This window comes from Xenopus laevis, chromosome 2L, assembly GCF_017654675.1.
Source record: "Xenopus laevis strain J_2021 chromosome 2L, Xenopus_laevis_v10.1, whole genome shotgun sequence".
Taxonomy (NCBI): domain Eukaryota; kingdom Metazoa; phylum Chordata; class Amphibia; order Anura; family Pipidae; genus Xenopus; species Xenopus laevis.
In genome coordinates, this window is record NC_054373.1 from 60,947,193 (window position 1) to 60,974,323 (window position 27,131).

The window sequence follows — 27,131 nt, forward strand, 5'->3', positions numbered from 1 at the left end:
CGCCGAACGCAGGAAAAATGCAGCATGTTGCGTCTCAACCTGCGTTCGGCGCCTACACGCGCCTGAGTGAGTACAGCCCCATTTGAAATAATGACATGCGTCTATTCCTGCGCTCCCCTGCGGCTGAACGCCAAAAAACGGAACGCAGGGGAGCGCAGGTCAGAACACCAGTGAGTAAGAGCCCTAAACAAAATGACTGATGGAAAGAAAAATTAGGAGACATTGGAGTGCTTTTATGTTCACACCTAAATATTAAATAGAATCAGTCTCATCATAGAGGAACTTTCCCCTTTTTTCTTTGCCTGCATTCAGAGAAAATCATTTATATGCACAAGATTACACTGTTGTATGTAATAGTTAAAAACACAGTAAATGCTTAATGTGAACTTCTCAGGACATTTTCTACTTTGACTTTGATCCTCAACATGCAAATATTTGGGTTGCTGTAGATCAGGATTTTCAAGATCTTTAATTTAGCTAATGGGAGCTTGATTTATTTATGTCAGAAGATGACACTCCCCTAATATACATATCAGACATCCAAACACGTACACTAGGCTTTATGCACCTCTTTTCAGGAAAGAGTCTACCTGTGGTTTTCACCTGCATCGAAACCACTAGCTGGTGATTATTAGAGCCTTAAAGGGGTTGTTCACCTCTGAGTTAACTTTTAGTATGACGTAGAGTGTGATATTCTGAGACAATTTGCAATTGGTTTTCATTTTTTATCATTTGTGGATTGAGTTATTTAGCTTTTTATTCAGCAGCTCTCCAGTTTGCAATTCAGCAGTCTGATTGTTAGGGTGTAAATTACCTTAGCAACCATGCATTGATCTCATGAAGAGACAGGGATTTGAATATGACAGGGCTTGAATAGAAAGACGAGTAATAAAAAAAATAGCAATAACAATAAATTTGTTGTCTTACAGAGTATTTGTTTTCTAAAGATGGGGTTAGTGACTCCCATTTGAAAGTTGGAAAGTGTCAGAAGAAAAAGGCAAATAATTCAAAAACTTTAAAAAATAAATAATGAAGACCATTTGAAAAGTTGCTTAGAATTGGCCATTCTATAACACTAAAGGTTAATGTAAAGGTGAACCACCCCTGTAATATTTATATATTGCATTTATACATGAGTGTTCTTGTATGCATAGCCATGAAATACTACCATTATCATATGCGTATCCATGAAATAATACCATCATCAAGACAAGCTTCTAAAGATGCTCAGGTTTTAAAATAACAGATGTGTGTTTTTTTATAGCTCTACAACAATTTTAGTTGAACAGTTGAAGATATGAGCTTTTTAAGCGACCATAAAAGAATATAAAATTGACCACATTTTCCTTCAGATACGTAACTGTGTCAATTCCAGCCTTCCTCACACACAGAGTCAGTTCCAAAAGAGAGACTGAAAAATACATTTACGATTATAAACTCTTTTTTAACAGGGCCCTCTTGTATTAGTTTTTGGTTGTTTTGCTTGTTTAATGTATGCACCCATTTATTGTACAATGTTGCGGAATATGTTGGCATTTTATAAATGCATGTTATTAATAATAATAATAATAATAATAATAATGCCTAAAATATATCTTTAGCACTAGCAGAGAAGCATTATAATATCCTGTCCTGAAATCCTTCCACATAGTAATTTCGTTCAATTAAACCATAACACCCAATTGTTAAATAATGTGGGTGTGAGCCTGTCATTAAAATGCTAAGGGACCAGACTCAAATCACCTATTATTAGAAAAGGGGCAGGACCTATTATTTATTCTTGCAAGGTCGAGTATGAGGGAAAGAAAGCATGAGAATTACAATCCATTACCAACCATATTTTTATTTTACCTTGTATTTGTTCAATAGCCAGTCGTATATATGAATGTATAATTTTTTTCCTTTTTCTTATTTATAGGAAGAGAATAGTTAAAAATTAGGGAGGCTTATGCATATATGAATGGAGGTCTGTCTTTCATTAAAAAATGTGCTTTAGGCATTGTTTGTTCCATGTGCCATTAGCCTTGCATAAAGTCAGATATGTCTTTTGTAATAAATGCATTTTACAATGACTTGCTAGCAGACCAGAGGAGCTGCATCCCCACTTCCAGGTCAAAATGATCTTAATTTTTTTAACTTTTAATTGGTTTGGAGGTAATCATTTAGTTTCTCAGTGGTCTCATGATAGTCTGTCATCATTTGGAGGCGTTAATCAAAATGACCAGAATCACATCTACCACCCCCCTTTGTGTTCAGAGGGAATCATAAGAAAGTTGAACTATCGTGAAAACTTAAATTAAATATTAGCTTCAGCACCCGAAATAAGAAACTTTCTAAATATAATCAATAGAAAATGCTGTACCGTTTCTGAAATAATCAAGTTTATCTTCACTATCCCTCTCTCAGCATCTGTTTCTCCTCATTCTGTCTTCATTCAGGAGTTGGGTGTCAGATATTAATTGACAGTTAGATCCAATATATCTTATAGGGGGGCTCCTTTTGCCTAGAAGATGTATCAGAGCTCACTCTATTAAAACCACCAGGCATCATGTCTCTCTAGATGCAGAATTTGTGCAAAAGGCAATTATTTTGTTAGATTTTGTTTGTACTGAAATCAGTTATTTGAGTGAGCTCTTATACATCTGCTAGGAAAGTGCACCCCCTTTAAGATATATTGGATCATTCATCTGACACTCAAGTGCTGCACAGAGAGAGCATGAAAACACACAGATGCTGAGAGAGAAATAGTAAATATAAACTTGATTATTTTAGAAACAAAGCAGAATTTTTAACTGATTGTATTGAGAATGTTTCTTACTTCAGTATGAGGAAGCTTATATTAAATTTTAATTTTTGCGATAGTTCCCCTTTAAGGCGATTCTCCAAATGCACAACAAACAGCACACTCATGTACATGAATTTAGCTCATTGCTGGAGAAGGAAACACAGCATGTAAAATGACTTTATACCTTATTCAGAGATGACCCTTGCTCTGTCCCCCCAAGGCCATCATCAGGGGGGTACCCTAGTAAAGGGCTCCTGTGACAGAGGAGGGGTCCCAAGATGGACAATCTTGTAGAGAGTAGACTGGGTTTGGGAGGATCAAGGATGGTGTTTGCCATAATTAGGGGTGGCCAGGGAAGATCTGGGATGGGATGGTACATGGAAGGGGCATGTTATCTTTTTCCTTGTTGGCAGAGCACATCACCAAAGTTGCAGAAGGTAAATGAGGCCCCCTGGGGTGTTTAAGTGCTTATAAGCCTATGCATATTGTATGATGGTTCTGTATGGATACCATTTTTTGTTTATTTTCTATGAACTGAAAAAAATGGTGGTACATTTAGTCAAAGCAAATTTGCCAAGACTTGATTTCACAAAGAATTTGTTCATACACGCTATATTTTTTTTGGAAGCAGACCCTAGGACAACTGCTTTGTTTTTAGCATCGCAGGTGACTCCTTGTAATTTTGACTAGGTGGTTGGGGGCCCAGAAAAAACAATTGTGGGGGGAGCAAAGTTACACTACTGTACGAGTTGCCTGGCTGGACCTACCATTAGCTAATGTTTTGATCTCTCCCAACGCTGTCAGCAGCATTTCAGGGCACACTGGCACTCAAAAGACAGACTGACAAGATCCAAGCTGGGAGCTCCTGAGGACAAGTTTGAGGGTGATGGCAGATGGTCAGATTTGTCGCCTGAGGTTAAATCTGTGCTAAATTCATGTTTAAAGGGCAACTAAAGTCTAAAATAGAATAATATTGCTGTATTTTGTATACCAAATATAAACATGAACTTACTGCACCAGAAGCCTAATAAAACAAATTATTTTTGCTTTTAAAGTTGGCACAGGGGGCTGTCATCTTGTAACTTTGTTAAACATCTTTCCAATACCAAGACTACGCACATGCTCAGTGTGGTCTGGGCTTCAGTTGGGGGGTTAAACTTAGGGATCATCATAAATGATCAAAACAGCACAACTCAAATAATATCTGCCAGAAGCCGATACAACAAGGCTCATTAATAATCAGAATATACAGAATATACTGGTCTGTGGATACAAATCTACACAATTGCTACAGGAAAACAAACAAAGCTGCTCGAGTTCTGGGAAGTAAGGTGGGGATCATTTAAAAGTATGATTGTTTCCCTGCACAGCAGTGAGGGACTGTCTGAAGATTCCTAAAATGAAAAAAGTAAAATGAAGGGAGAATTTCACTGCATACAGTCAGGTTTCTTATAAAAATGGAACACATTTTTTAATTAAAGCATATTGGAGATAGGTTTCTTTTTCATTAAAGAAAGTAAAAATGGGATTTTATTTTTTTGCCTTTATATCCACTTTACATGCTTAATGTTAAAGAGACAAGAGAAAAGGAGGTCCTTGTAGTGGCATAAATAAGCCACAAGTCTTGTTCAGTCTGTCAGTCTGACACATCCACTGCGACCGTCATCTGGATAAGGGTGAAAACCCAGTGCACTTGGACCATAAAGTCAATGGCTAATAGAAGTGGGAGGGTTGCCCTCTGAAGACAGGCTACCAAAACTCTATGCCACTAGGTTCCTGCCCGTAGAGCTTTCACTGTGGGTATAAATACAAACACACAGATGTAGATGCACACAGTTATATACAAGATTAAGTGTTATCAGTAGTGTAATTAGCAGCGCCAGACCCTGGTGCATTACCTGGTGCATTTCCTGCTCTATGTGAATACTCCAAGAGGTTGTTTTTGAATTTATTTTTTAAGAGAATGAGGAAAGCATAGGTGTATGTGAAGGGCAGCCAGAAAATGGCACACATAGGGAGCATAGGGCAGGCAAAGTATGGCACACACAGGGAGAATTAAGCAGGCAGATTATGGTACACATATAGAGCATAGGGCAGCCAGAGTATGGCACACACAGGGAGCATAGGGCAATCAAGGTATGGCGCACACACAGGGAGCATAGGGCAGGCACAGTATGGCGCACACACACGGAGCATAGGGCAGCCAGAGTATGGCATAAACAGGGAGCATAGGGCAGGCAGAATATGGCAAACACACGGAGCATAGGGAAGCCAAAGTATGGCACACACAGGGAGCATAGGGCAATGAGAGTATGGCACACACAGGGAGGATAGGGCAGGCAGAGTATGGCACACACAGGGAGCCAGGGTCAGACTGGCGCAGTCGGGGCCCACCAGGTTGTGAACCTCTGGGGCCCCATGCGCATGTGCAAAAACTTGTGCGCATGCGCGAACGTCAGGCCCACTGCGCGCATGTGACAATGGCGATTAAACAGTGCCGCACAAGCGCCGCACAACTTTTATTTCCGTTCAGGTGCCAATCTAGGACCGGGACTGGGCCGGCAGAAACCCAAGAGGGCCGGGGCCCACCAGGTTTTTTCCCGGTTTCCCGTCGGCCCAGTCCGACACTGCAGGGAGCATAAGGCAGCCAGAGTATGGCACACACATGGAGCATTGGGGAGGCAGAGTATCAAGGCCTGGTGTAGAGCGTTCTAATTGCATATTCTTTATTGTTACAAGGTGTCCCCAGCGCTGGCTGAAGCTGAGCTAGTGCTTCCTATATTACTGTCATTATTCAGCTTCAGATGTGATGTGGATGAAAACTTTAGTGCTGTCTAAGCACCAATTAGCCAAATAATTGTTCACACCCTAATATGTCATACTGATGCCACTCAGGAGACTAACATTTACAGCCCATTGCTAAATGTCTCCCACTGACTCACTGTGTCTGTTAGAGGCAGGTAGCATGAATCAATTGTTTGTACTGAGACAAAGCACTTGGTTAAAGAAACAGAGTAGTAAAAACTCTTAGACACAAACCATTTCTAAAACTAGTTATTAAACATTAACTATAACTAGTTTGCCCTTATATTATGCGTCTGATTGATTTGATTGGATAAGGGCTAGGGTTGTCACTTTTTCTGGAGAAAATATTGGCTTTCTTATATATTTAGTTATCTTTCTTTCCTATTAATCACTGGAATCAAGCATAGTCTGAAAAGGTACATTAATGCACTACTATTTTAATTACACCTCGGATAGGAAAAATGATGGGTGTGTGAAAATGACTGTACCTTCCTGGTAAAACCATGTACAAGATAATTCACACTCATACCTATATGTATATAAATAATTTCCTCCAAAATCTATTAAGATTCTTATAGAGTCTCACTCTGTAAAGTTTACTGGTTCAGGGGCTTGAAAACTGCAAAGTGGACTTAAAAAGACATATAGTCAAAGACGTTTTAATTTAATTTAATAACTTTCAAGCACTGGGATATTTCTAACTCATCTGGCAATATAACTTTAAAGGGATACTGTCATGGGATAATGATTTTCAAAATGAATCAGTTAATAGTGCTGCTCCAGCAGAATTCTGTACTGAAATCCATTTCTCAAAAGAGCAAACAGATTTTTTTATTTTCAATTTTGAAATCTGACATGGGGCTAGACATTTTGTCAATTTCCCAGCTGCCCCCAGTCATGTGACTTGTGCCTGCACTTTAGGAGAGAAATGCTTTCTGGCAGGCTGCTGTTTTTCCTTCTCAATGTAACTGAATGTGTCTCAGTGGGACATGGGTTTTTGCTATCGAGTGTTGTTCTTAGATCTACCAGGCAGCTGTTATCTTGTGTTAGGGAGCAGTTATCTGGTTACCTTCCCATTGTTCTTTTGTTTGGCTGCTGGGGGGAATAGGGAGGGGGGTGATATCACTCCAACTTGCAGTACAGCAGTAAAGAGTGATTGAAGTTTATCAGAGCACAAGTCACATGACTTGTGGCAGCTGGGAAATTTACAAAATGTCTAGCTCCATGTCAGATTTCAAAATTGAATATAAAAAAATCTGTTTGCTCTTTTGAGAAATGGATTTCAGTGCAGAATTCTGCTGGAGCAGCACTATTAACTGATTCATTTTGGAATTGTTTTTTTTTCCCATGACAGTATCCCTTTAAGGGGCACAAGGATCAATGATTCCTCAAAGGAAAAATCACTTTTTTCCCTGATTACCACTAGGTGTCCTGTTCTCAATGTATGCTCTGTCGGATGTGACTGCTTTCAACAAGGTTCGGAAAAACTATGAATGAATAATGTTTGTGTGGACACCTAAGAAAGGTTAGAGTAGATGGAATGTGCCCATTTAACTGCTTAATAAGGTAACTCTCCAGGGACTACTAACATGCCATCCACACTGTATGTATCCAGCCTCAGCAGTGTAAAACTAGGATATGGCTACTGCCCTTTTTCTGATAGAGTAGTTTAATTGGATTAAATTCTTTAATAAGTCATATTAGAATATAACGTATCTAAGTATTTGTTCAGAATGTATAGTTCCCCTTTTAGATTTATAAATTAACATTTGGGGGCCTATTTATCAACCGTCTCATTTTCAGGGATTTGGTAGTTTTTGAAACCATGACGAACTCTAAACCTACGAATGTCATGAGATGTATTTAAAAAATCCAAATTAAAAAAGTACAAATGGAAAATTACGCTGAACTCGTGTGCTATAAATTCTGAATACCTCGGACAATTCTAAAAACCTCTAATAGTCCGATTTGGTTTTAATCACTCAAAAAAGATCAGCACAGTTGCAAATGACTTCTATAGGACCTCGACAACTTTTACCTTGAGAAGTTTTGTATAAGTGGATTTTACACTTAATAAATCAAAAATTTTAGATACAATTAAAATGTGAATTTTTAGAGATTTTTGGAAAAAATAAAAATTCATTTGTTAGTAAATAACCCCCTTAGGCTCAGCTAAAAGCAAACTAAGCAATTTTCCCTTCATTTTTTTTTTTTCATTTAATTTGTTTTTCTATTTCACTTATCACCTAATGGAAACTGAAAATGCAAAACTAAAGACCAACTGCAAAATGTCAGAGAATGTATATACAGTAAGTATGTGTGACTTTCTTTATCAAGTGCTACATGAATACACATGGATGTACAATTTAGTAGAAAAGTACACACAGAGAGGACAAGCATATTAATAAATACTTAGTAAGTAACAAGCATAGTAATAAACAAGTATAAACAAAAAAAACTTTTTTTGAATAAAAATCTATATATTTCTTTCCAAAAGTTCATATTTCAATTTTTTTTTAAAGCTCTAAAAATTTGAGATTTATTAAGTGTGCTGTGCTTAACGATGAATTCAACCCTAAACTTGTAAAAAATCCTACCCCTCTACCCTACATAGACCCCCCTCCCTCCTCCCCCCAGCCTAAGTGTTACCCAAGCAAATGCCCCATAAGTTTTACTTACCCCTCAGTGCAGATTCAGGCATCGGAGTTCACAGGCGCCATATTCAGCCGATTCGGTAATCTTCGGAATGAGACCGGCATGTCTATGCATGCGCAGTTGGAGCAACTTTCTGTTTTGTGACAACTGCGCATGCGTCAAAACTCACGAGCAGGATGATTCTAGTAACAGAGGTCTGTTACTAGAGGATGAACAGTAACAGTATATATAATTGTGAGGGTTAGGTTAGCTGGGATCATAACCATGGCACTGTTTTAGCACATAACATTAGTCAAAGGCCAGATTTAATAGTTTTATGCAGCTCGGCTAGCTTTTATCGTGACCAAGATAAACAGCTTCAGCAAACTTGCTTCAATATAGGATTGGCAATCCTGCATTAGCACACAGATTGGCGTACAAAGACTGCCAATCTGTCCCGTTTTCAGAGGGACAGTCCCTCTTTTGACAGCTCAACCAGCAGTCCCTCATTTGTACTGAAAAGTCCAGTTTTTCTCTGCACTGAACAGCCAGAAAAATAAAAAAGTTAATTAGCTTTTGGCAGAGAGCCCAGAACAGCCATAGCTGCAGATAAGATACTTTTGTAACAATTTCAAGATAAGGAAACAAGTAATTGTAACATTATACGATAACAGGTCCCTTGGGAAAAGTTAGACTCACAGTTTAAAGGGCAATTCACCTTCATTAGCAAAACTGTAATAATGGAAAAAAAACACAGAATAATAAAAATTCACCTCACTACACACGGCAACTTTTTTGTACCTCTTTTTATTTTCAAAATGTTGGGAGGTATGCAAAGAAACAACAACAGCAATTACAGCATTAGAAGCAGAAAACTCCCAGAAGCCTCTGTCAGACTATGTCAGCAAACAGTCTGTTAAGAGGGGATTTTACTGTTCCTCTCTCCAGTAACTTGGAAACTATACAGGGGGGCACAGTGCCAGAGACTAGTTGAGAAACTCGCCTCAGGCAGCTGCATCCCACTGGTAACCAGGAGTGGCAAAAATGCTGCTCCTGGCAACTTAAAAAGAGTTAAATTTTCGATTTTTAAAGGGCACGGGATCGCCCCTGAAACCATAGTCTCTTTCCCTGCTAATAGCCCCCGCACACATTCAGAAAAGCTGTTTAATTAGCCCACCTGAGTGCAAGAAAAAGCCTGTCCTGTCTACATGGTATTGTGTCAAGTTATGCTTTTACAATATATAAAGATATTTTTACAAGCACATATTTAAAGGAGCGCTAAACAATACTACAATTATTTTATATACTAAAGTTACTATGCCAGCCTAAAATTCAGCATCTCTATTAAGGCTAGGGCCACAAGATTGTGGATCTTGGCCTGTCGGAGAAATTCTGCTCCTGCCTGCACCTTTTGTAGCAACTTCAAGTGATTTTTGGGAGACTGAAGCGACACATGGGTTTTACCACAAGTGAATTTATCAATTTATCTTTAGCCAGGGGCTGCACGGCCTGCACCCGGGCCCGACCATCCTAACGTTACTGTCGCTATTGATTAATCTCCTGGTTTGCCATTGCCCTTACAGTAATGATCCAGGCCTTTAGGGCAATGGCACACCAGGAGATTAATCTCTAACAATAAACCTCTGGTTCTGCAGGTGATTTAGCTCATGGTGTGCCATTGCCCTTAAAGTTGATGACAGGAGCAGGGTCGGAGCCAATGCCTGCCCAAAACAGTCACCACCGCAGTCTGAACCTCCCTCTCCTGGCCCAGTCGGGAAAGAAAAAAGGTATGCGTGTGTGTGTGTGCGTGGGGGGGGGCAGGCTGGAGGGAGTTGCAGCAGGGGCAGGGAGGGCTCTTCAGTAGGGGTCCCCCCCAGTCCGACCCTGGACAGGAGTCAGGGCTGGCCTACTGGGGAACTGGGCCATTCCCTGGTGGGCCCTGACCATAGCAGACTCTTTGCCCTTTCTAGAGCACAGAACATGAACTCCTTTATACCTTTTCCAGTTTCTGATTGAGTTTCATTTATTCTCAGCAGTGAGAAACAAAAGAAAGAGTTGATTCAGTAGCCTGTGCTGGGGTCAGGGTAATGAGGCCAAATGTATTGCCACAGATAAGAAGGAATCTCTTATTTAAATAAAGCTGACAGGGGAGATTCTCAGAAAGCATTTGTACAGTTATATACTCCAAATTTTCAGCATTTGCACAGTTCAAATGGGAGAGCAAAGGTATAAATTCCTTAAAGGAGAAGGAAAGGCATCCTGCACTTGGGGGTGCCAAATGTTAGGCACCCCCAAGTGATTGTACTGACTTACCTGAAACTCTGGGCTGGTGCTCCTATCAGCAGAAAACTGCACCTGCACCATGGAGTGATCCTTTTCCAGCTTCTTCTTGCTTCAAATTTTCCAAGGCAAACGCAGGCGCAGTTGAACGGAATAGCCAACTTTTTAGTTAAAGTTTGGTGCAAAGAAAGCGGAAGCCTGAAGAGATGTGTTCCGTGGTGCTCATTGGTACTTTCAGGTAAATCAATACAATTACTTGGGGATGCCTAACATTTGGCACCCCCAAGTGCAGGATGCCTTTCCTTCTCCTTTAAACATCCATTTAGTCTGAGCTGATGTTCCACCTCTATCCTTTGCCTTTGCTATCCTCTGCAGCCTATCAATATCCACCGCATTTATCTGCGTTCTTACACAGTTTGTACTAGCAATAATGCAACAAACAGAAGAGCACAGCCACTCACACAGAATTACTCCTGAAGGTGTCTTTTTGGAATCACACACTATGATTGCTGTGATATGCCTATGAATAAAATGTTACCCATTGACTTCAGTGAACTGGCATCTAGAGGGTAAACCACAGCCTTCTAGGCAATATTAATTAAATGTATTACTTTTATGTTTTAATAATACTAAATTGAACAAGTAACTTACACACACCCACTAAAATATGTTGTTTCTATGTACTATTTCCTCTCAAACCCATCCACATTCATGTACTTCTGTAGATGGCACAGGGCACTATTTGATAAAGTTGTGTGTACTAGAGAGTAAGACTAGAGAGTAAGAATAGAGAGAACCTGTTGGTGACCTTGAGAGAGTAATAGGATCTGTATCACTTAAGGTAAGATCAGCAGGTCTTTAGTTATAATCGTAATACTGATCCAGGCTCTTAACTGGGGTGGGGAGGGGAGAATGGTTTAAGAAAGTGTAAAACAGAGATTATTAGTTGAGGGAATGTTAGAAAGTTGGGGGGGGAGGGTGTAATTTAGGTTAAAGTTAATAAATGAATGGGGTAGTAATTAGGTTTAGATGAAACAAAATTAAAGAATGTATACCATGTTTAAATTAACATTATAGGATTCTGTTACATTTAGGGTAAGGCCACACTGGGCGTTTTGGGGAGATTTGGTCACGTGGCGACTAATCGCCTTGTCTTTGCAGCGACCAATCTCCCCAAACTCCTTCCCTCACTCTGCGCCGGCTAAAATGAAAAAACGCTGGCGCTAATCACACGCGCCGATTCGTTTTCCGAAGTCGCCCGAAGTTTCCTAATGAGGCATCTTCGAGCAACTTTGGAAAACAAACCGCCGTGTGTGATTAGCGACAGCGTTTTTTCATTTTAGCCGGCGCAGAGTGAGGGAAGGCGTTTGTGGAGATTGGTCGCCGCAAAGACGAGGCGATTAGTCGCCAGGCGACCAAATCTCCCCAAAACGCCCAGTGTGCCTTACCCATAAACCAGGGGTGCATCAAATCCAGGTTCGGGATTAATCTTTTTTCAGCAGGATTCAGACAAATCCAAATGCATCGCCGAAATGAATCCGAATCCAAAAAAAATCACATTACTATTCGTCACACAAACATGCGCACATGGTTCTCTTTCCCCCATTTACCCCTAATTTACATATGAAAATTAGGGTTCGGATTTGGTTTGGTAATCAGACAAATCTTTCTTAAGGATTTGGGATTTGTCTGAATCCTAAATTCTGTGCATCCCTAATATAAACTACTAACAATATTCATCTAAATATACAAGAATAAAAGTGCCATCAGTGGTTTGGTATTTGGTATCAGTAAGGTTAAAGTTCTGGTGTGACTGACTAAGTTACCTAACTAGATTTTTAAGAGGCGGCTCATAAATTGAAGCCAGTCTCGCATGTCCCAGATGCTGACTGCAAGCTCAAGAATGTACTTTTAGCACCAGAGGTGTAACTTTAGAGGAGGCAGACCCTACATGAAGGGGGCCCAAGACTGTAAAGGGCCTAGTGGGGCCAAGTGAGGTCAACATGCCAATGTTTTGGGGGCTTTAAAATGAATTCACTCTGGGGTCAAGTAACATTTATTTATACCTCTCTTGAGCGGATTACCTTTAGAAAGCCAGGGTGCAAGAGTCATAAATTGAAACAATCTGACCCTTCCTATCCAATGAGTTTTTCTTTGGACTAGTACCTTAAATAGTATCTCCCCCACACACACATCTCACTTATAACCGCTCATATAACATATAAGACCATAATCAGGGAGTGAACAGGAAAGATACGTCCAACTTGTCTCATTAGTTGCCCCTCGGAGAGCCTAAGCAGGACAAGAAGAATTGCCATGAGGATAGAAATGTTACAAATATTGTTGTACCAAACTGTGTAACACTGTTAGCAGCCAGCTGTTGTTGCACTGCTACTCCTATGAGGTGAGCATTTCAACCTGGATGTTCTGCGTCTTAGAGTAAAAGTCCATATTTCCCTCACCCCCAAACTGTATAAAATGTATTTTGTTTACGAGCTGTTTACCTGTGGCTGCCTGGGTGTTGTAGTCCAACAACGACTAAAGGGTTAAAGATTGGACATCCCTGATGTATAAACCACCAGTTACTCAATATAAGCCTGGTATTTCTTGCAGCAGTATCCTCATAGGTGGCAGACAGTTCTGTTCCTTGGGACCCAGGGCAATTGCAAATACACTCTCTCTGACGTACCCTGAACATACCTGACTTAGACTAAAGGGGAAACTGGCAGGCCAAAACTGGGACCTTCCCTAGTTATGGCCCTATGTTTTTTGTGGACAATGAGACTGTTACTGACCTCCCCCCTTTGGTCCGGGGCATATAGTTACGCAGGGGTGTAACTACTGAGGAAGCAGATATTTATACTAGATTACTTCAGTGCACAGCCAAGCTTTAAATTATCATGGTGCTGCTTTCCTCCAAGACCTCATCGCAGGTCTTCAATGTAAATGTACATGCAAAGGAGTGAGGAGAGCAATTCAAAAGTAGAATAACTGCTACAAAGTGATTTATTTTAGACTACAAAACACATGTTTCAGGCCACACATGCCCTTTATCAAGTGGAAGCAGACCCTGCGGCTGCAATGGGGCCCATGAGGCCCCAATTAATGAGACATTTCAATATATATTGGTATAACAGGCCAAAATCTGGATATTTGGGGGGCCCCAAAATGAATTTGCTTTTGGGCCCAGTATAACATCTAGTTACACCACTGTAGTGACATAAAGTACCATTCTATAGCTCAGGCCCAGACTGGCAAACTGTGGGTTCTGGCAAATGCCAGAGGGGCTGCTATAAGCTCCCATAGAAAGTCAGTATTCAGTGGGCTGATTGGGCCTCTGTGTAGCTGAAATGCCAGGGCCTATTTTGCCTCTGAGTCCAGTACGGCTCTTTGCCATTAGCAATAAATCTGCATATTTATACTGCCGACAGGCGTTCCCCACACCCAATGAAGATGTCCGTGCTTTAATAGCAAGTGTACTGGTTGCAGCCATGTATTTAGTTTATTGCTGTTATTATATAAAGCAGGAATCTTATGCAAGAACGTTTATATCCCGGGAACTCCTACCGACTCTTTCTATTCTTTTGTCTCACGAGGCATTTCCCCCTTTCCATCAGCTGGATGAACATTAACACGCGGCTCTTGCCCTCATGTACTAATGAAGAATGAGGCTATTGTGCTAATTTCCACCATAATCATTTGACAGCCGGAGTGGAGAAGCTAAAGTGTAATTGTTCTCTCGCATTGACAAACTTTCGCGACAAGCAATTCAGCACATTATACCCATCACAGACATACACAATCCCGCTCTCATACAACTTACAAGTCATTTTACAAGAGCTTGCTGATTAGACGCCCCCCTCATGCTCGCTGGGGTCGCAGACACGAGACGTAGGCCGCATGCTGGTAGAAGGCCAACGCTGTAGGGGGTTATCCCAACAAGGCGTCCAGTTCTTACTCTGACAGTTCGTACCTTTAAATAAATTGGCATTCTCCTCGACCAATAAATGCCGGGATTCCTCTTACATATAAGGAGTTTTGTCTCCACCAATAGTGTTGAGCTCTCACTGGCAGCTGCCCAATAGTAGCGCGTTACTGTCCACTGTGACGAATTTGCAGTGGGAGGACTATATGCGGAAAGACGCTGGTAAAACCAATCGGGTTCCGTATCTAGGAGGCGTAGGATGATGTATATGCTGATTGACCAATCAGCATAGATTTGGACGTGGTATATAAGTGGAGAGGCGTAAGGCGGTGTCGCTCAGTGTGTGCGTTGCTGCTGTCAGAAACGGAATTCGGTTGCGTGATTGCCATCCGCCGGAACACGCCCCACACACACTCAGTCTTAAGCCGTGACAGCTGCTGAAGGGCACCCAGGCGTTTTACTTTTTATTTATGACATTTTTTTAACCCTCGGAATCCACTTTTTTTTTTTTTTAGCATCTTAACAAGACTGCTGTTTTTAATAGACATTTTACTAGCTTGTTTGTCACCGAGAACTCCGAAGAATTGAAATAAGTTTTCCATCTTCTTGCCATCTACGAGCCAAAAGTAACTGTTTTCTTCGCGGAACCTGTTGCTGTGAAACAGATTGCTTCGCCGCAGATTCTACGTTAGTAGCGGAAAGACAAGCCGCGCAGCACGACTTCCCTGCTCAGCGAGACTGGTTGCTAGGAGACGCCTTCAGTGCACGAGAAGCTGCAGTAGGCGATCCTCGTGGGCGTGGTGACATCGAGCTCGTTTTCCTTCACTGCTTTAGGGAGGTCAGTCATGTCCTCCGCCCTTTCGGAAGCAGCTCCTGTGTCTCCGCGTTTCAGCGCTCTTTCGTGGCCACAGGTGCGCCGCTTGGATGCCATACTGGATGAGAGCGTGCCAATCCATGGCAGGGGCAACTTCCCCACCCTATCCTGTCGCCCCCGGGACTTGGTGCAGGTGAGCATTTGCTGACTAACGCTTTTACTATGTCTGCCGTTCACCCAGAGCCAGAACGCTCATAGGGAGTGCTGGGAATTGTAGTTCTTGAACAGTTGCAGGTCTGGGTATTGCGTAACTTTGCAGCTTCCTGTGGGGACGTAGAGTTCAGCAGCATTAACTATTGTATTAACCGGTGCTATGGGAATAAAACCTTTTTCCCTTGGTATGCTACCCACCCTTCCCACGTGACGTGTGTCAGGGATGCAGTGTTCGTGCGCGGATGAGGGGAAGCAGCTGGAGCGAAGGTGAATGAGGGAGGGATCGGTGCAGCCCCTGTGTGAGCCATGCAGCCTGCACGTGGTTTAAAGGTCGCATCTTTTCCTGCTTTGCCTGTCTTAATCTAACACACACTTATTATCGGTAGAAGCTGACTTGGATCCCCAATCATAAAAGTGCAATTTTGTGCCCAGATATATTTAAGATCGTTTCAAAATAACCATAACACTGCATGCTGCAAAATTTTTGTTTTATTTTTTTGAGACCTATTGTGTAGAATTATAAAAATGTACCAGTGCATTATACTCTTTTAGATATAGAAGAATTGCGCTTAAAACAAAGTAGTGTTTAAGGCTTGATTTATTTAATATTTCTGTAAAAACCCGAATAACTACGTTCTGCTCCCTGAATTCCAAGGCTGTGCAGGGGATCCAGCTGCTCTCAGCTCACTCTACCGTAGGATAGGAACCAATCAGCAGCTAGCAGGACCTAACAGGGAACTGAAGCCTGTCTGTGCTTGTGTGACTGCAGGGCTGCGATTGGCTGTCCCCCTCCTACTGTGCTTCTGGCAGGGACCATTAGGACAAGCCCACCCCTCATTTGAAACACAGACGGGACCAGAGAAAATCTATAGGGAATTCTAATAAAGGGGCTATTTTTAAAGATAATAATTTTAGCACCATGTAAAAGCAACACCATATATTACTTATAATTGCCTACAAAATTAGGGTTTTTTTCATTTATCCTATGTCTCCTTTAACTAAACTGTGAAATGCATGTTTGTGAAAGTCGGCTGCCATATAGTATTTTCCACATAACCTTCAATTCTAGGAAGAAAAAGTGTGCGTTTCTAAGTTTGAGATGGCTTTTCAAGAAGAAATTCAGTGTAATGTGACTGAACCTATTTTATCTCAACCCCCCCTGTATTAGTGTATGTGCTGCTATTGCGTTTATATTTGAGAAGAGCTAGAGAAGGCGGATAAAAATGTGCTGAGAGGGATATTTTATCTGGCGCTGTGCCAGTTCTCCATATCTAGGTAACCTATTTGCGGGCCTATCCTGCACTGTAGTATAGAAAGCTTGCTGTCCTTTTAGCTTGGAAGGAACATATTGGCAAGTGCACAAGTCGGAAATGACATGGGTACAAATCAGATTCATGAAGTGTCTCCTTAGCAAGCAGATCATGAAAGTCATGACTCTGGTTTTTAATGCATTGCTCTTCAATGAAACCTACACACCTTTTAATAAAGTCTACATTTAAATACTTTTAAAAAGATGACCCATCCATTTTCTTGTGTAGGTGGCTTTATAAATGGGGTATAAAATGTGTGTGGGGGGTTATATTTTCCTTTTAGAAAGTACTAATAAAATGTTGGGTTTACTGTGGTGTAAAGGCCAGCAGTACTGCTTTTTGTATGTTGGCACAGACAAGACTGTTCATGTAGAAAATCTGGTCCAAATGCTTGTGTCCTTTATTAACTTGATTTGGAAAGATTGGGTGCCGGAAATAATTGCGTGATCTTGGACCTAACTCTGTTCTCACTTGGTTACATATTGATGTATTTTTAAAACACTGTCCTACTGGATTAATTAATTATATATGGTAGCTGTGGCATACTATGCCCCAATTAGTGCTTTGGCTCATAACCGTGTAACTGGAAATTACTTTAAAATCCTTGGCATTGCTGTAGATGAGAGGTACACTTCTAAAACTTTGTAAGTCTAAACTTGTATTTATTTTAAATTAGGGCATAGCAGGGGACTATCACCCTATGAAATAACTGCAAATATTATTCTACGTTGTTAATTGGCTAGAATAAAGTCTTCTTTAACTATACATATTGGCATAAAGTTTGGCAGATGTTATTTTGTGTATTACTTTTGTCTGGATGACCAGTCCCCTTTAAAGTAACAGTAACACCAAAAAATGTAAGTTTAAGGTAAATAAAATATCTTGGTGTTGCCCTGCACTAGTAAAAACTAGTGTTTGCTTCAGAAACTCTACTATAGTTCATATAAACAAGTTGCTGTGTAGCAATGGCGGAAATTGAAAAAAGGCTATATGGCACAGGATAAAGTGGATAACTGATAGCAGATAAGCTCTGTAGAACATAATGGTGTTATCAGTTATCCACTATTTATCCTGTGCCATATAGCCTTTTTTTCGATTTCTGCCATTGCTACCACCGCTTTAAGTTGTGTGGAGTTCCCCTTTAAAGAGATACTGACACCAGAAGTTAAACTCTTTTTTTACATCTATCATAATATTGCCTTAAAGTATAAAGTATTTGCACAATGCTTTTACATTACCCGTCTCATGCCCCATGTTCCTGTATGAGGAGGCTGCCATATTTGTGTAGCAGGAGTCCGTTAGCATTGGAAACTACAACTGACAGGCTGAGATGGGACAGTCAGGTTGGCAATACAATCAAGTTTAGGAACTTCAACTAACAATTACTTACAATAACAAACCTCTCAGCAAAAAACAATCAACATGACCTATAGGTAACTTTTAATATACTTTCATATTTTAAAGTAGTTTTTTAGTGTCAGCATCACTTTAAGAAACTTTCCAATGTACATTAAAAATTTAAATGGCTTTAAATTTGTTTGTAAAATATAGCTGCCATTAACAGTATTAAACTTCCTGTTCTTTAAACCCTGTGATAGAGTAATCCTCAAGATTTGGTAATAAACTGGTTTCTGCTACATTGTTTCAGAAGTTCAAACCAGGAGTGCAGAGTATATACGGTACTGCTAGATGAATAACTCCAGTAGCACTTACAAACAACTTTAAAAATTAGTGTTTTGAAAACGGTTAAGGCACCCTCCAGTGAAATGGATTGCTACGCTTTTTTTTTTTTTTTTTTTTTAATGCCCCCCCATTCCGGTACTCCTGTTGCAGGTTTTTTTTTTTCCCCCTACACAGGATGATAGTTTTGTTCTTTTTTCTCTCCTAAATGCCATTATTATATTTAATCCTGCCTCCTATTCCTGTTTGCAGTAAAGTAAACCCAGTGACATTTTACTTTACTGTGCAGTCATTAAAGCAATTACAATCTTGGAGGTTGGTGACCCCCCCATTTGAAAAATGTAAATCAGAAGAAAAAAATAGCAAATAAAACAAATGGACCAATCGAAAAGTTCTTGTTTGCCATTCTATAAAATACTAAAAGTTAATTTAAAGGTAAGCCACCCATTTAAAGTAAGGTGATGCCAGCAGTCCTTGGTGATTTTCCAGGAGTGGCACTGTCCCAAGAAATACATAGTGATCTATTTCCCTGGGGAGTGCCTTTGGCAGCCCCCAGTGAAAGACTTTGCAAATCCTTTAAGGCCAAACTGTGTGAAATTATGACTTTATTGGTAATCTTCTCTACTTGCAAGTAGACTATATTAATGCAGTAATCTGGTGTTGGTCCCCTTTAGGGTAAGGGCAGATTTGGGGAGATTAGTTGCCCTGGCGACAAATCACCTCTTCTACGGGGGGAAGACTGTCTTGGCGAACTGCCTTCCTCTACCTGCCATAATGAAAAATTGCCAGCTGAATGACACTCGCAGCACTTCATTTTCCGACGTTGCACAAAGTTTCCTCGTGAGGCAACTTCGGAAAACTGGTGATTTTTCATTATAGCAGGAAGGCAGTTCGGGATGGGTCGCCCCAAAGAAGAGGCGCTTTGTCGCCAACTATATCTTCCCAAATCTGCCGTGTGCCCTTATCCTAAGGCAGGGGTGTCCAAACTGCGGCCCAGAATGGATATGAATGCAGCCCAGATTGAATTTCCGCTAATCTAGGAAACATCATGTTGCAATGTCACGCACAGAGCGTATGTACGCGGTCGCTAATTGTGTGCTTTCAATTTTACATGGGGTGTGCGGTGTGGCTTCCTAGAGCAGGAAAATCAGTGAACAAACCGATCATAGGTTTATGATACACTCTTCTTTTACTTTTACAATAAAATAAATAAAAATAAAAGTTTGTGTGTATTTAGAGTGTGGCACCAGAACTTTTTTTTCTTCCAATGTGACCCAGGGAAGCCAAAAGTTTGGGACACCCCTGTCCTAAGGGTTCCTGCTCCCAGTAATTTGCACCTGAATAAAGAAAGTTGTAATGCAAAGGCCCGAAACTCTTCCAGCTGGGGAAGTGGTAAATGCACACTTGCCGGATAACTCTCTTAAAGGAGAATTAACCCTTAACTAAAAAAACGCCCCCAGCCTAGCTGCCCCCTGGGGGAAATGCTCCTAGCTTTTTACTTACCCCTCAGTGCAGATTAGATTCAGGGATCTAATGCATACTGGTCATACTGTTTTTTATTTATTTATTTTTTTAAGCAAAAGTGTTGGTGTTTATAAGATTTTACATGACTGCATGGAAAATCTGATATTGTTACATGCCACAATTGTTGCGTGATATTTTGTTGGACTGAGTAGTCTTAAGTCTCTTGTGTAGTTCAGGCCTTGATGATTCTGCAAACTAGTATGACAGGAATGTTCTTGCATAATGTAGTCAGAGGAATTTCCTAAAATTGTTTGCTAGTTAAGTGCTTTATTTTAATATGTATTCAATAACACATTTTAGCTGGCCAGCTATGTTGAGTCATAAATCTGTTCTTGCTTACTTTTAAAATTAAAACACCCTTAGAGGAAAATTCAGCAGGGGGGTAGGGTTTTTAACTTTAGGGTTTAGTTCTCCTTTAAGTAGCCTACTATGTTGGCATATGCAAATATAAAAATGAAATGTGTTTTTTTTTTTTTTTTTTTTTGTTCTAAACATATTGCGCAGTGCTGTAAAATGTATTTATACATAGAAATCCCATGAATTAATGAATGGGTGTGGGGGAAAAGCTTGTGTAGTGCTTTGTTCAGATTGTGGAGAAAATAAAAAGTGATTATCAAGTGGAAATAAATAACCATGATAAATTGATCTGATCTAATATATAGAGATATATACATTTGTTTAAATGTATGATCACAATTCATCTAATCTTACTCTAGTATGGGAGCTATTCTCCAGAATGCTCGGGACCTGGGGTTTTCCAGATAAGGGATCTTATTAATTTGGTACTCCATACCTGCTAAAAAAAAAAAAAAAAAAAAAAAAAAAATTTAAACACTAATGAGGATTAATTATATCTTTGGATCAAATACACTGTACTGTTGAGTTATTTGGTTAAAATTATTTACTTTTCTCAGAAATAGTCTCTTTGGGAGACTCCTTCCCATACTTTGGAACTTACTGGATAATGTGTTTCTGAATGATTGCCTCTCAACATATTTGGGAGACTTAATTGAATGGACATTTTACAATTTTTTGTTCAATAAATGATTGCACTTCATAGGAAAATGTATTAAGATTGATCACTAGCTTTAATGGCTAAAATTAGAATATGGTGCAAATTATTAGAATAGCCGTGTGTTTGGGGGGCTCTTGCGATATGACACAGTATTGTAAAACACACTTCTTGCATTGTTTACAAAGAACAATAATGTAATGTATACAAGTATAGCTATGTTGGTCTGCAAGGAATTTACAGTCCTCTCAATGCCAATGTAATGCTCAGCGTGTCACCTTACATACCATCTCCTCCACTTTATCTGCTCAGGTGGCTCTAAGCAACTGACCTGGATTCATTAATTCCTTATATAAGATCCCTGTCCTAATTGCACTAATGCTTTGTCAGCTGGAGCAAATGTTCTCTTTAGTTTAACACATTTGTGTAGCTGCTAACACAGTATGGGGTTTGTCACTTCTCAGGCTATTGGGGATTTGCAGTAGGAATGGCTACCTGGGTATGTTAATAGACGGACAATCTTGTTAGTCTGCTGTATATAGGCCAAAGATTGACTGATTTATGCATGCCTGTGGATTATACTGTCCAAATCCTGTAGATTTGTGAGTCTCTAAAGAATCTGACACAGAAGAGTGTCTGTAATGGGATGCATGGGTGCAGCTTCAAAGACCCCCTTATCCAGGGCTCCTGCTGACTGGTCATTTATACAAAATGTATGGCTCCTTGCCTGTCCAAAGGTGGTAGTGGTAGTAGTAGTAGTAAAATTGACCCCCAGGAGTACTAAAGCAATAATACATTTTGCTAGTACACAATGGTTTCATTCTCCCTTTTTGTGATATTTGTGCTTGCATACAAGCTCTTAAGCTAGGCATATACTTAAAGATTTGCTCTATTAGCATGAGCAGAGGTGATTCTAATTGTTAGAGCACAGTATTGTGTTTACAGAAGCAGCCTCTGTATAATAGAACTTATTTTTTTGTCATCCTGTTTTTTAGGTGGTCAGGTCTCGTCTGGAGCAGAAGGGGATTCTTGTCCATAATGTGAGACTGAATGGTTCAGCTGCTAGCTATGTGTTGCATCATGATGGTGGCCTGGGATATAAAGACTTGGATCTGATATTCATGGTGGATTTGAAAGGGCCAGATGCCTTTCAAGTAGTAAAACATGCAGTGCTGAATTGCCTTTTAGACTTCCTGCCATCCGGTGTCAATAAGGAGAAAATAACACCTATGACTTTAAAAGAGGCCTATGTTCAGAAGCTGGTTAAAGTCTGTACAGAAAGTGATCGTTGGAGTCTCATCTCCTTATCAAACAACAATGGTAAAAACATGGAACTGAAGTTTGTTGATTCTCTGAGACGCCAGTTTGAGTTTAGTGTGGACTCCTTTCAGATCATCTTAGATTCTATGCTGCTATTCAGCCAGTGTTCAGAAAACCCAATGTCCCAAACCTTCCACCCCACAGTAACTGGTGAGAGCATGTATGGAGACTTTGAGGATGCTATGGACCACCTGCGCAACAAAATCCTTGCCACACGCAACCCAGAAGAAATCCGGGGAGGTGGTCTTCTTAAATACTGTAACTTGTTAGTGAGAGGTTTCCGACCTAAATCAGAAGTGGACATGAAAACAATGCAGCGGTATATGTGCTCTCGTTATTTCATTGACTTTCCAGACATAAGGGAACAGCAGAGAAAGCTTAAGTGTTACTTGCAGGATCATTTTGTGGGAATGGAGGACAAACGATATGACTACCTGATAACCCTTCACCAAGTAGTAAATGAGAGCACTGTGTGCCTGATGGGACATGAACGTAGGCAGACACTTGCACTTATTGCTTCCTTGGCAACACATGTGTTATCAGAACAGAATCATCCCCAAGCTGTGCCCACCTTTACTTGCTACTACCAGCCAGCCCCCTACATAGGTGAAGTCAACTACAATAGCTATTACTTTACTCCTGTCCAGCCACTCATGCCTTGCAATCACTCATACCAGACATGGCTTCCTTGCTGCAACTGAGACCCTGACTGTTTGCTAAAATGAGCACTTCCGTGGCAGACCCTACCCCCTCTTGACTGACTAAACTAAATGAGCAAAGATCAATTTTGTTGATGATTTTTTTTTCCCCCAATCACTCTTCCATTTTTACATTTTATAAACCGTATTAAGGGTACCAGCATATTGGATATCTTACATGATGCTTATGCAATTAATTTGTTACTTTTAGCCTTGTAGGGTGCATTTGAAAAAAAAAAACAGGCTGTCTTCCATATAAGACTGTAGAGAACAGGATTGTTGGAAGACTTCTGCTTTCAGAGCTCCATAATCTACTTTAAGATACATTGGGGTTTCAACATTTTTTTTTTTTTCTCTCCTTTGGACCAAAAGTGTATTAAGTGCCTGTATTATCAAAACACAAAGGAGGAGCCTTAAAGGAATAGTTTACCTTAAAATCATTTAAGATGTAGACGGCAATATTCTACTGCAATTTACATTTTTATTCACCTTGACATCCAGATTAAAGTCAGGATGGAGTATAGCAAATGGTCTATTAGAAATAAAACTAAAAGAAACCGTATTCATAAACCATACAAAATACAAATAATGAAAATGTTGCTTAGGATAGGTCCATCCATTATACACTAAATATTATTTTAAAGGTGAACGTCTCCTTTAACTCTTACTCTGGTTTTAGTATTTTTCTGTCTGATACATGCTAAGATTGGATCCTATTTGTTACATCTGGTGCCACAGAACAAATATAATCTGCTGCAGTTTAATGTATACCTTGTAGTTGCCCTGGCAATTGAAGGGCTGAGGGGTACATTTGTTCTCTGTAAATCTTTATACAACAAAATGTTGCTCTGCATTGCAGGTAGTGGGTAGCATAATTCTTTGATCCCAAAAAGTGAGCTGTTACACATGGTGCTATGGGTTCTATTTACCAGGTCGGTGTACCTTTTTTAACTGGCAGTTCATTTTCATTGTTAAATAATATTTTGTGTCGCTAGTTCATGCCTTTGGTAGTCCCCCCCCCCCCACCCCACGGACTACACTTAAACCATAGCCATAGAAAACAAATTTTAGGAAGCCTCAATTGCTCATTTAAGCTGCTTTCATTTTAAAGTGAGTTTTGGTTGTATTATGACTAAATACATACTGGCAAACTATTATGAATGCCTAAAAATCCGTCTTTCCTACATGGATAACCTGCTGCTTGTTTCCCATGAAACAGTCAGATCTGTGGAAGTAAAAGCTATACAATAAATGTCCTCTCTCTGTAGCCTGTGGTATGTAACCATTCAAAACTCAAAGTATAATTTACCCACAAAGAAAAAGTGAAATAAAAAAAAAAGCTGTGCACCTACTCTGTATGCAGACATATGTGTGTATATACATTTCTGTTTAAACATTTATTATCATTACAATCTTGGAAGATAAATCTGGAATTACCAGCTGATAAAAGATGCAGTTTCAGCCCATGGTTTATTTTTATTTTTTATTTTTTTTCTTCTCCTCAAATGTTTGCTGCATGGCTGGAGTTTTCTTTCTTTCTAAGCTGGCCATAGATGCAAAGATCCGATCGTTCGAATCATCAAACGATCGGACTTCGCATCTCCCAACCTGCCACTAACCATTCAGATCAAATAAAGTAGAAAAGAACAGATTGGCCGAAGTTCTGCCCCTGACGGCAATCGTACAAAAGTTATGTCCGACAAAAGCTAGTGACAGTCTCCCATTGAAAATCATACGATCGACAATACATGCAGAGATATCGGCAGCCGACAAATCCTTTAACCTGGCCGATTGACCAAACGACTGATCTCCGCCGGATGAAAAATGACGGGACTCTCCACACACGGTCAGAAAATCGTATGAATCTGATCTTTGCGTCTATGACCAGCTTAAACCATAAAATGTTTGATTTATTAGGATTATGGATTAACCTTCCACTTTTCGAAATGTTTCTATATTTTATGGATACCGTATGCCTCTGGATTAATGTAATTTAAGTTGGCTAAACTTTGTATGCAGAAGGAAGAGCTGTAAAATACTAGAATTCTTTGGAACTAATGCACGGTCTTTAACTCCTTGATTGCCAGTGAATCACTGACTTGTGAAGACCTTTCCAAATTATTCAATAATTAAGCTTGGCAGTGCTTAGCATGGTGGGGGTGTAATGACCTTAGTTACTGCCCTTGTTAAAATGTGCAGCTAACTGGAAACATTGTAGCTTATTTACATCCTCTAATATTTGGTTACATTTTTGGCCTATGCCTAGTGTATGAAAGATTGACTCTTGGTCCTGCTGTGATGTAACACTGTCAGAACTCCACTTCTTACAGCCCCTGCTGCTGAAAAGCACTGTTGTATTGATGTTTATGTTGCAAGTACTTGTTTGCATGATTGTTGGAGAAGCTTTGAGCTTGTTTCAAACGCTTGGGGAGAAAAAAAAACTAGGGTGGGTAAAGGAAATTTTTTGACCAGTTTGCTGCAGCAACAATTTCATTTCCCCTCCTTCTGACCAAATTAGGCAGCTTTCTCTAGGCCTGGGAGTGTCTGACAACTGGTGACTTCATTCTACAAGATGCCTGCTCAGCCATTCTCTGAAGCCTTGCAAATGCTTAACTGCCTCACTGCCAAACCAATCTCTCTCCTGTTCTTTCATTTCTAACTTCTGCTTAGACCAGCACACTCAAACTTTTATGTACCTTCATTGTTACTCATAATATGCTGGGTTTCCATTTTTATGTTTCCCACCCCACATTAGTATGGTGAATAGGTGCCAAGCAATTTATAGCCTGCACCACTCATCTCATACAGGCGGGCACAAGATTCATTCATTTTAAAGTTTTTTGTTTTTTTTTAAATTTTTATTGCCTTGTATAAAAAAAAATTGTGCAAGGCAAAAAAGTTGAGCAATATGAATTATTTAAGCATTTTACAATATGTTGTGTTTTTTAATGCAGCATGCACAATTTACTATTTTTGAATGCATATTCTCATATTGGGAGCTGTGAAAGGCAAAAAAAAACTTGACGCGCATATTATGGCTGCAATTGCATTTATATGTGCTGAGAGTTTTCTCTTAAAACTGCAAACTCTTATACATGCTCTGTGTTTATGTAGCCTTAACCTGTTTGAAAGCTGTCACTTTCCAGGTTCCCATTGCTACTGGAACAATATGTAACACTTTCTATGTTCATTTTAAGAGAAATACAACAAAAATAAAATCTATTTTCTCATTCTTGTCTCTTTTAAGCAAATGTATCATTGCTGAACTTTGAAACACTCTCTTAACCACGTCAAGACAGGACTAGTTTCTATCGGACTGATGTCAGCAGTTACAGGCAACTTTTTCTCCAAGTGAAGGGCTGGGTGGATCTGATCTGAAGAAAAGAATCCATTAAACTAAGATGTGGGAGCTTAATAAAATCTTATTACCCTGCGGACACTTATCGTATTTACATTGCCAGAATGTTTCATGTGGCGTAAAAAAAAGCTAAATACGGTTTCCTGTGATAAGCTTGTTGTAAAAATCACATAGTTACATGCTGATAGCTGCGAAAAATGCCAGAATTTTTTGGTGGGTTTTTTTATACATTCTTTTTTAGGATACCCTATTTCTATTCTACGGAGTTTTTGTATATTTCCACTTCTGAAGCAAGATTTAGTTGTAAATACCTAAGGGGGAAAAAATGCTATTGTACATATGACTCTAAAACACGGCAATACCAGATATGTATAGTTTTATGGAGATTTTTTGAGTGCTGTTGATTAAAACCTCCCAGCAATATATTACCAAATTTTCAAAGCAGTACAGCAGCATGCTTTAGATTCCAAAGGCAAAAATCTCCTCGAACAGTAGGTTTACCCCTGGAAACCATATTTTTAAAAAGTACACATTCTGTTGAATATAAATGGGTAACTGTGTCTTTCTACTCCTGATTACCAACTATCAAATCAATGCTGATTGTAGCCATTTTTATAAAAATGTATGAAAATTCTGAAATCAACTCAAAATTTGCAAGTTCATATCTCTCGCAAAGTATAAGGTACCAAGAAAAAAAAAAACATCCTAAGTCTGAATGCCAGAGGTCCACTGAATAGTTTGATGCCCATTATGCATAGAATTGCCAAAGTGTC

The 27,131-nt window shown here is 39.8% G+C and overlaps 1 protein-coding gene across 2 annotated transcripts; it reads left to right on the forward strand.

Moving 5' to 3' along the window:
* The first annotated feature begins 14,751 nt into the window (after positions 1 to 14,751).
* MGC130623 (uncharacterized protein) lies at positions 14,752 to 26,437 on the forward strand. 2 transcript variants are annotated; one of them, NM_001096208.1, is given in 3 exon segments: positions 15,257 to 15,436; positions 21,978 to 22,621; positions 26,248 to 26,437. In NM_001096208.1, coding segments are annotated over 3 exon segments (831 nt in total). In that variant the 5' UTR covers positions 15,257 to 15,274; the 3' UTR covers positions 26,273 to 26,437.
* Positions 26,438 to 27,131: the final 694 nt, after the last annotated feature.

Excerpts from the sequence above, each read along its gene's own strand:
- MGC130623 (XM_018245326.2), top strand. The coding sequence starts at position 15,275 with ATGTCCTCCGCCCTTTCGGAAGCAGCTCCTGTGTCTCCGCGTTTCAGC. Across the intron at positions 15,437-21,977 it reads GCCCCCGGGACTTGGTGCAG|GTGGTCAGGTCTCGTCTGGA; the intron begins GTGAGCATTTGC and ends CCTGTTTTTTAG.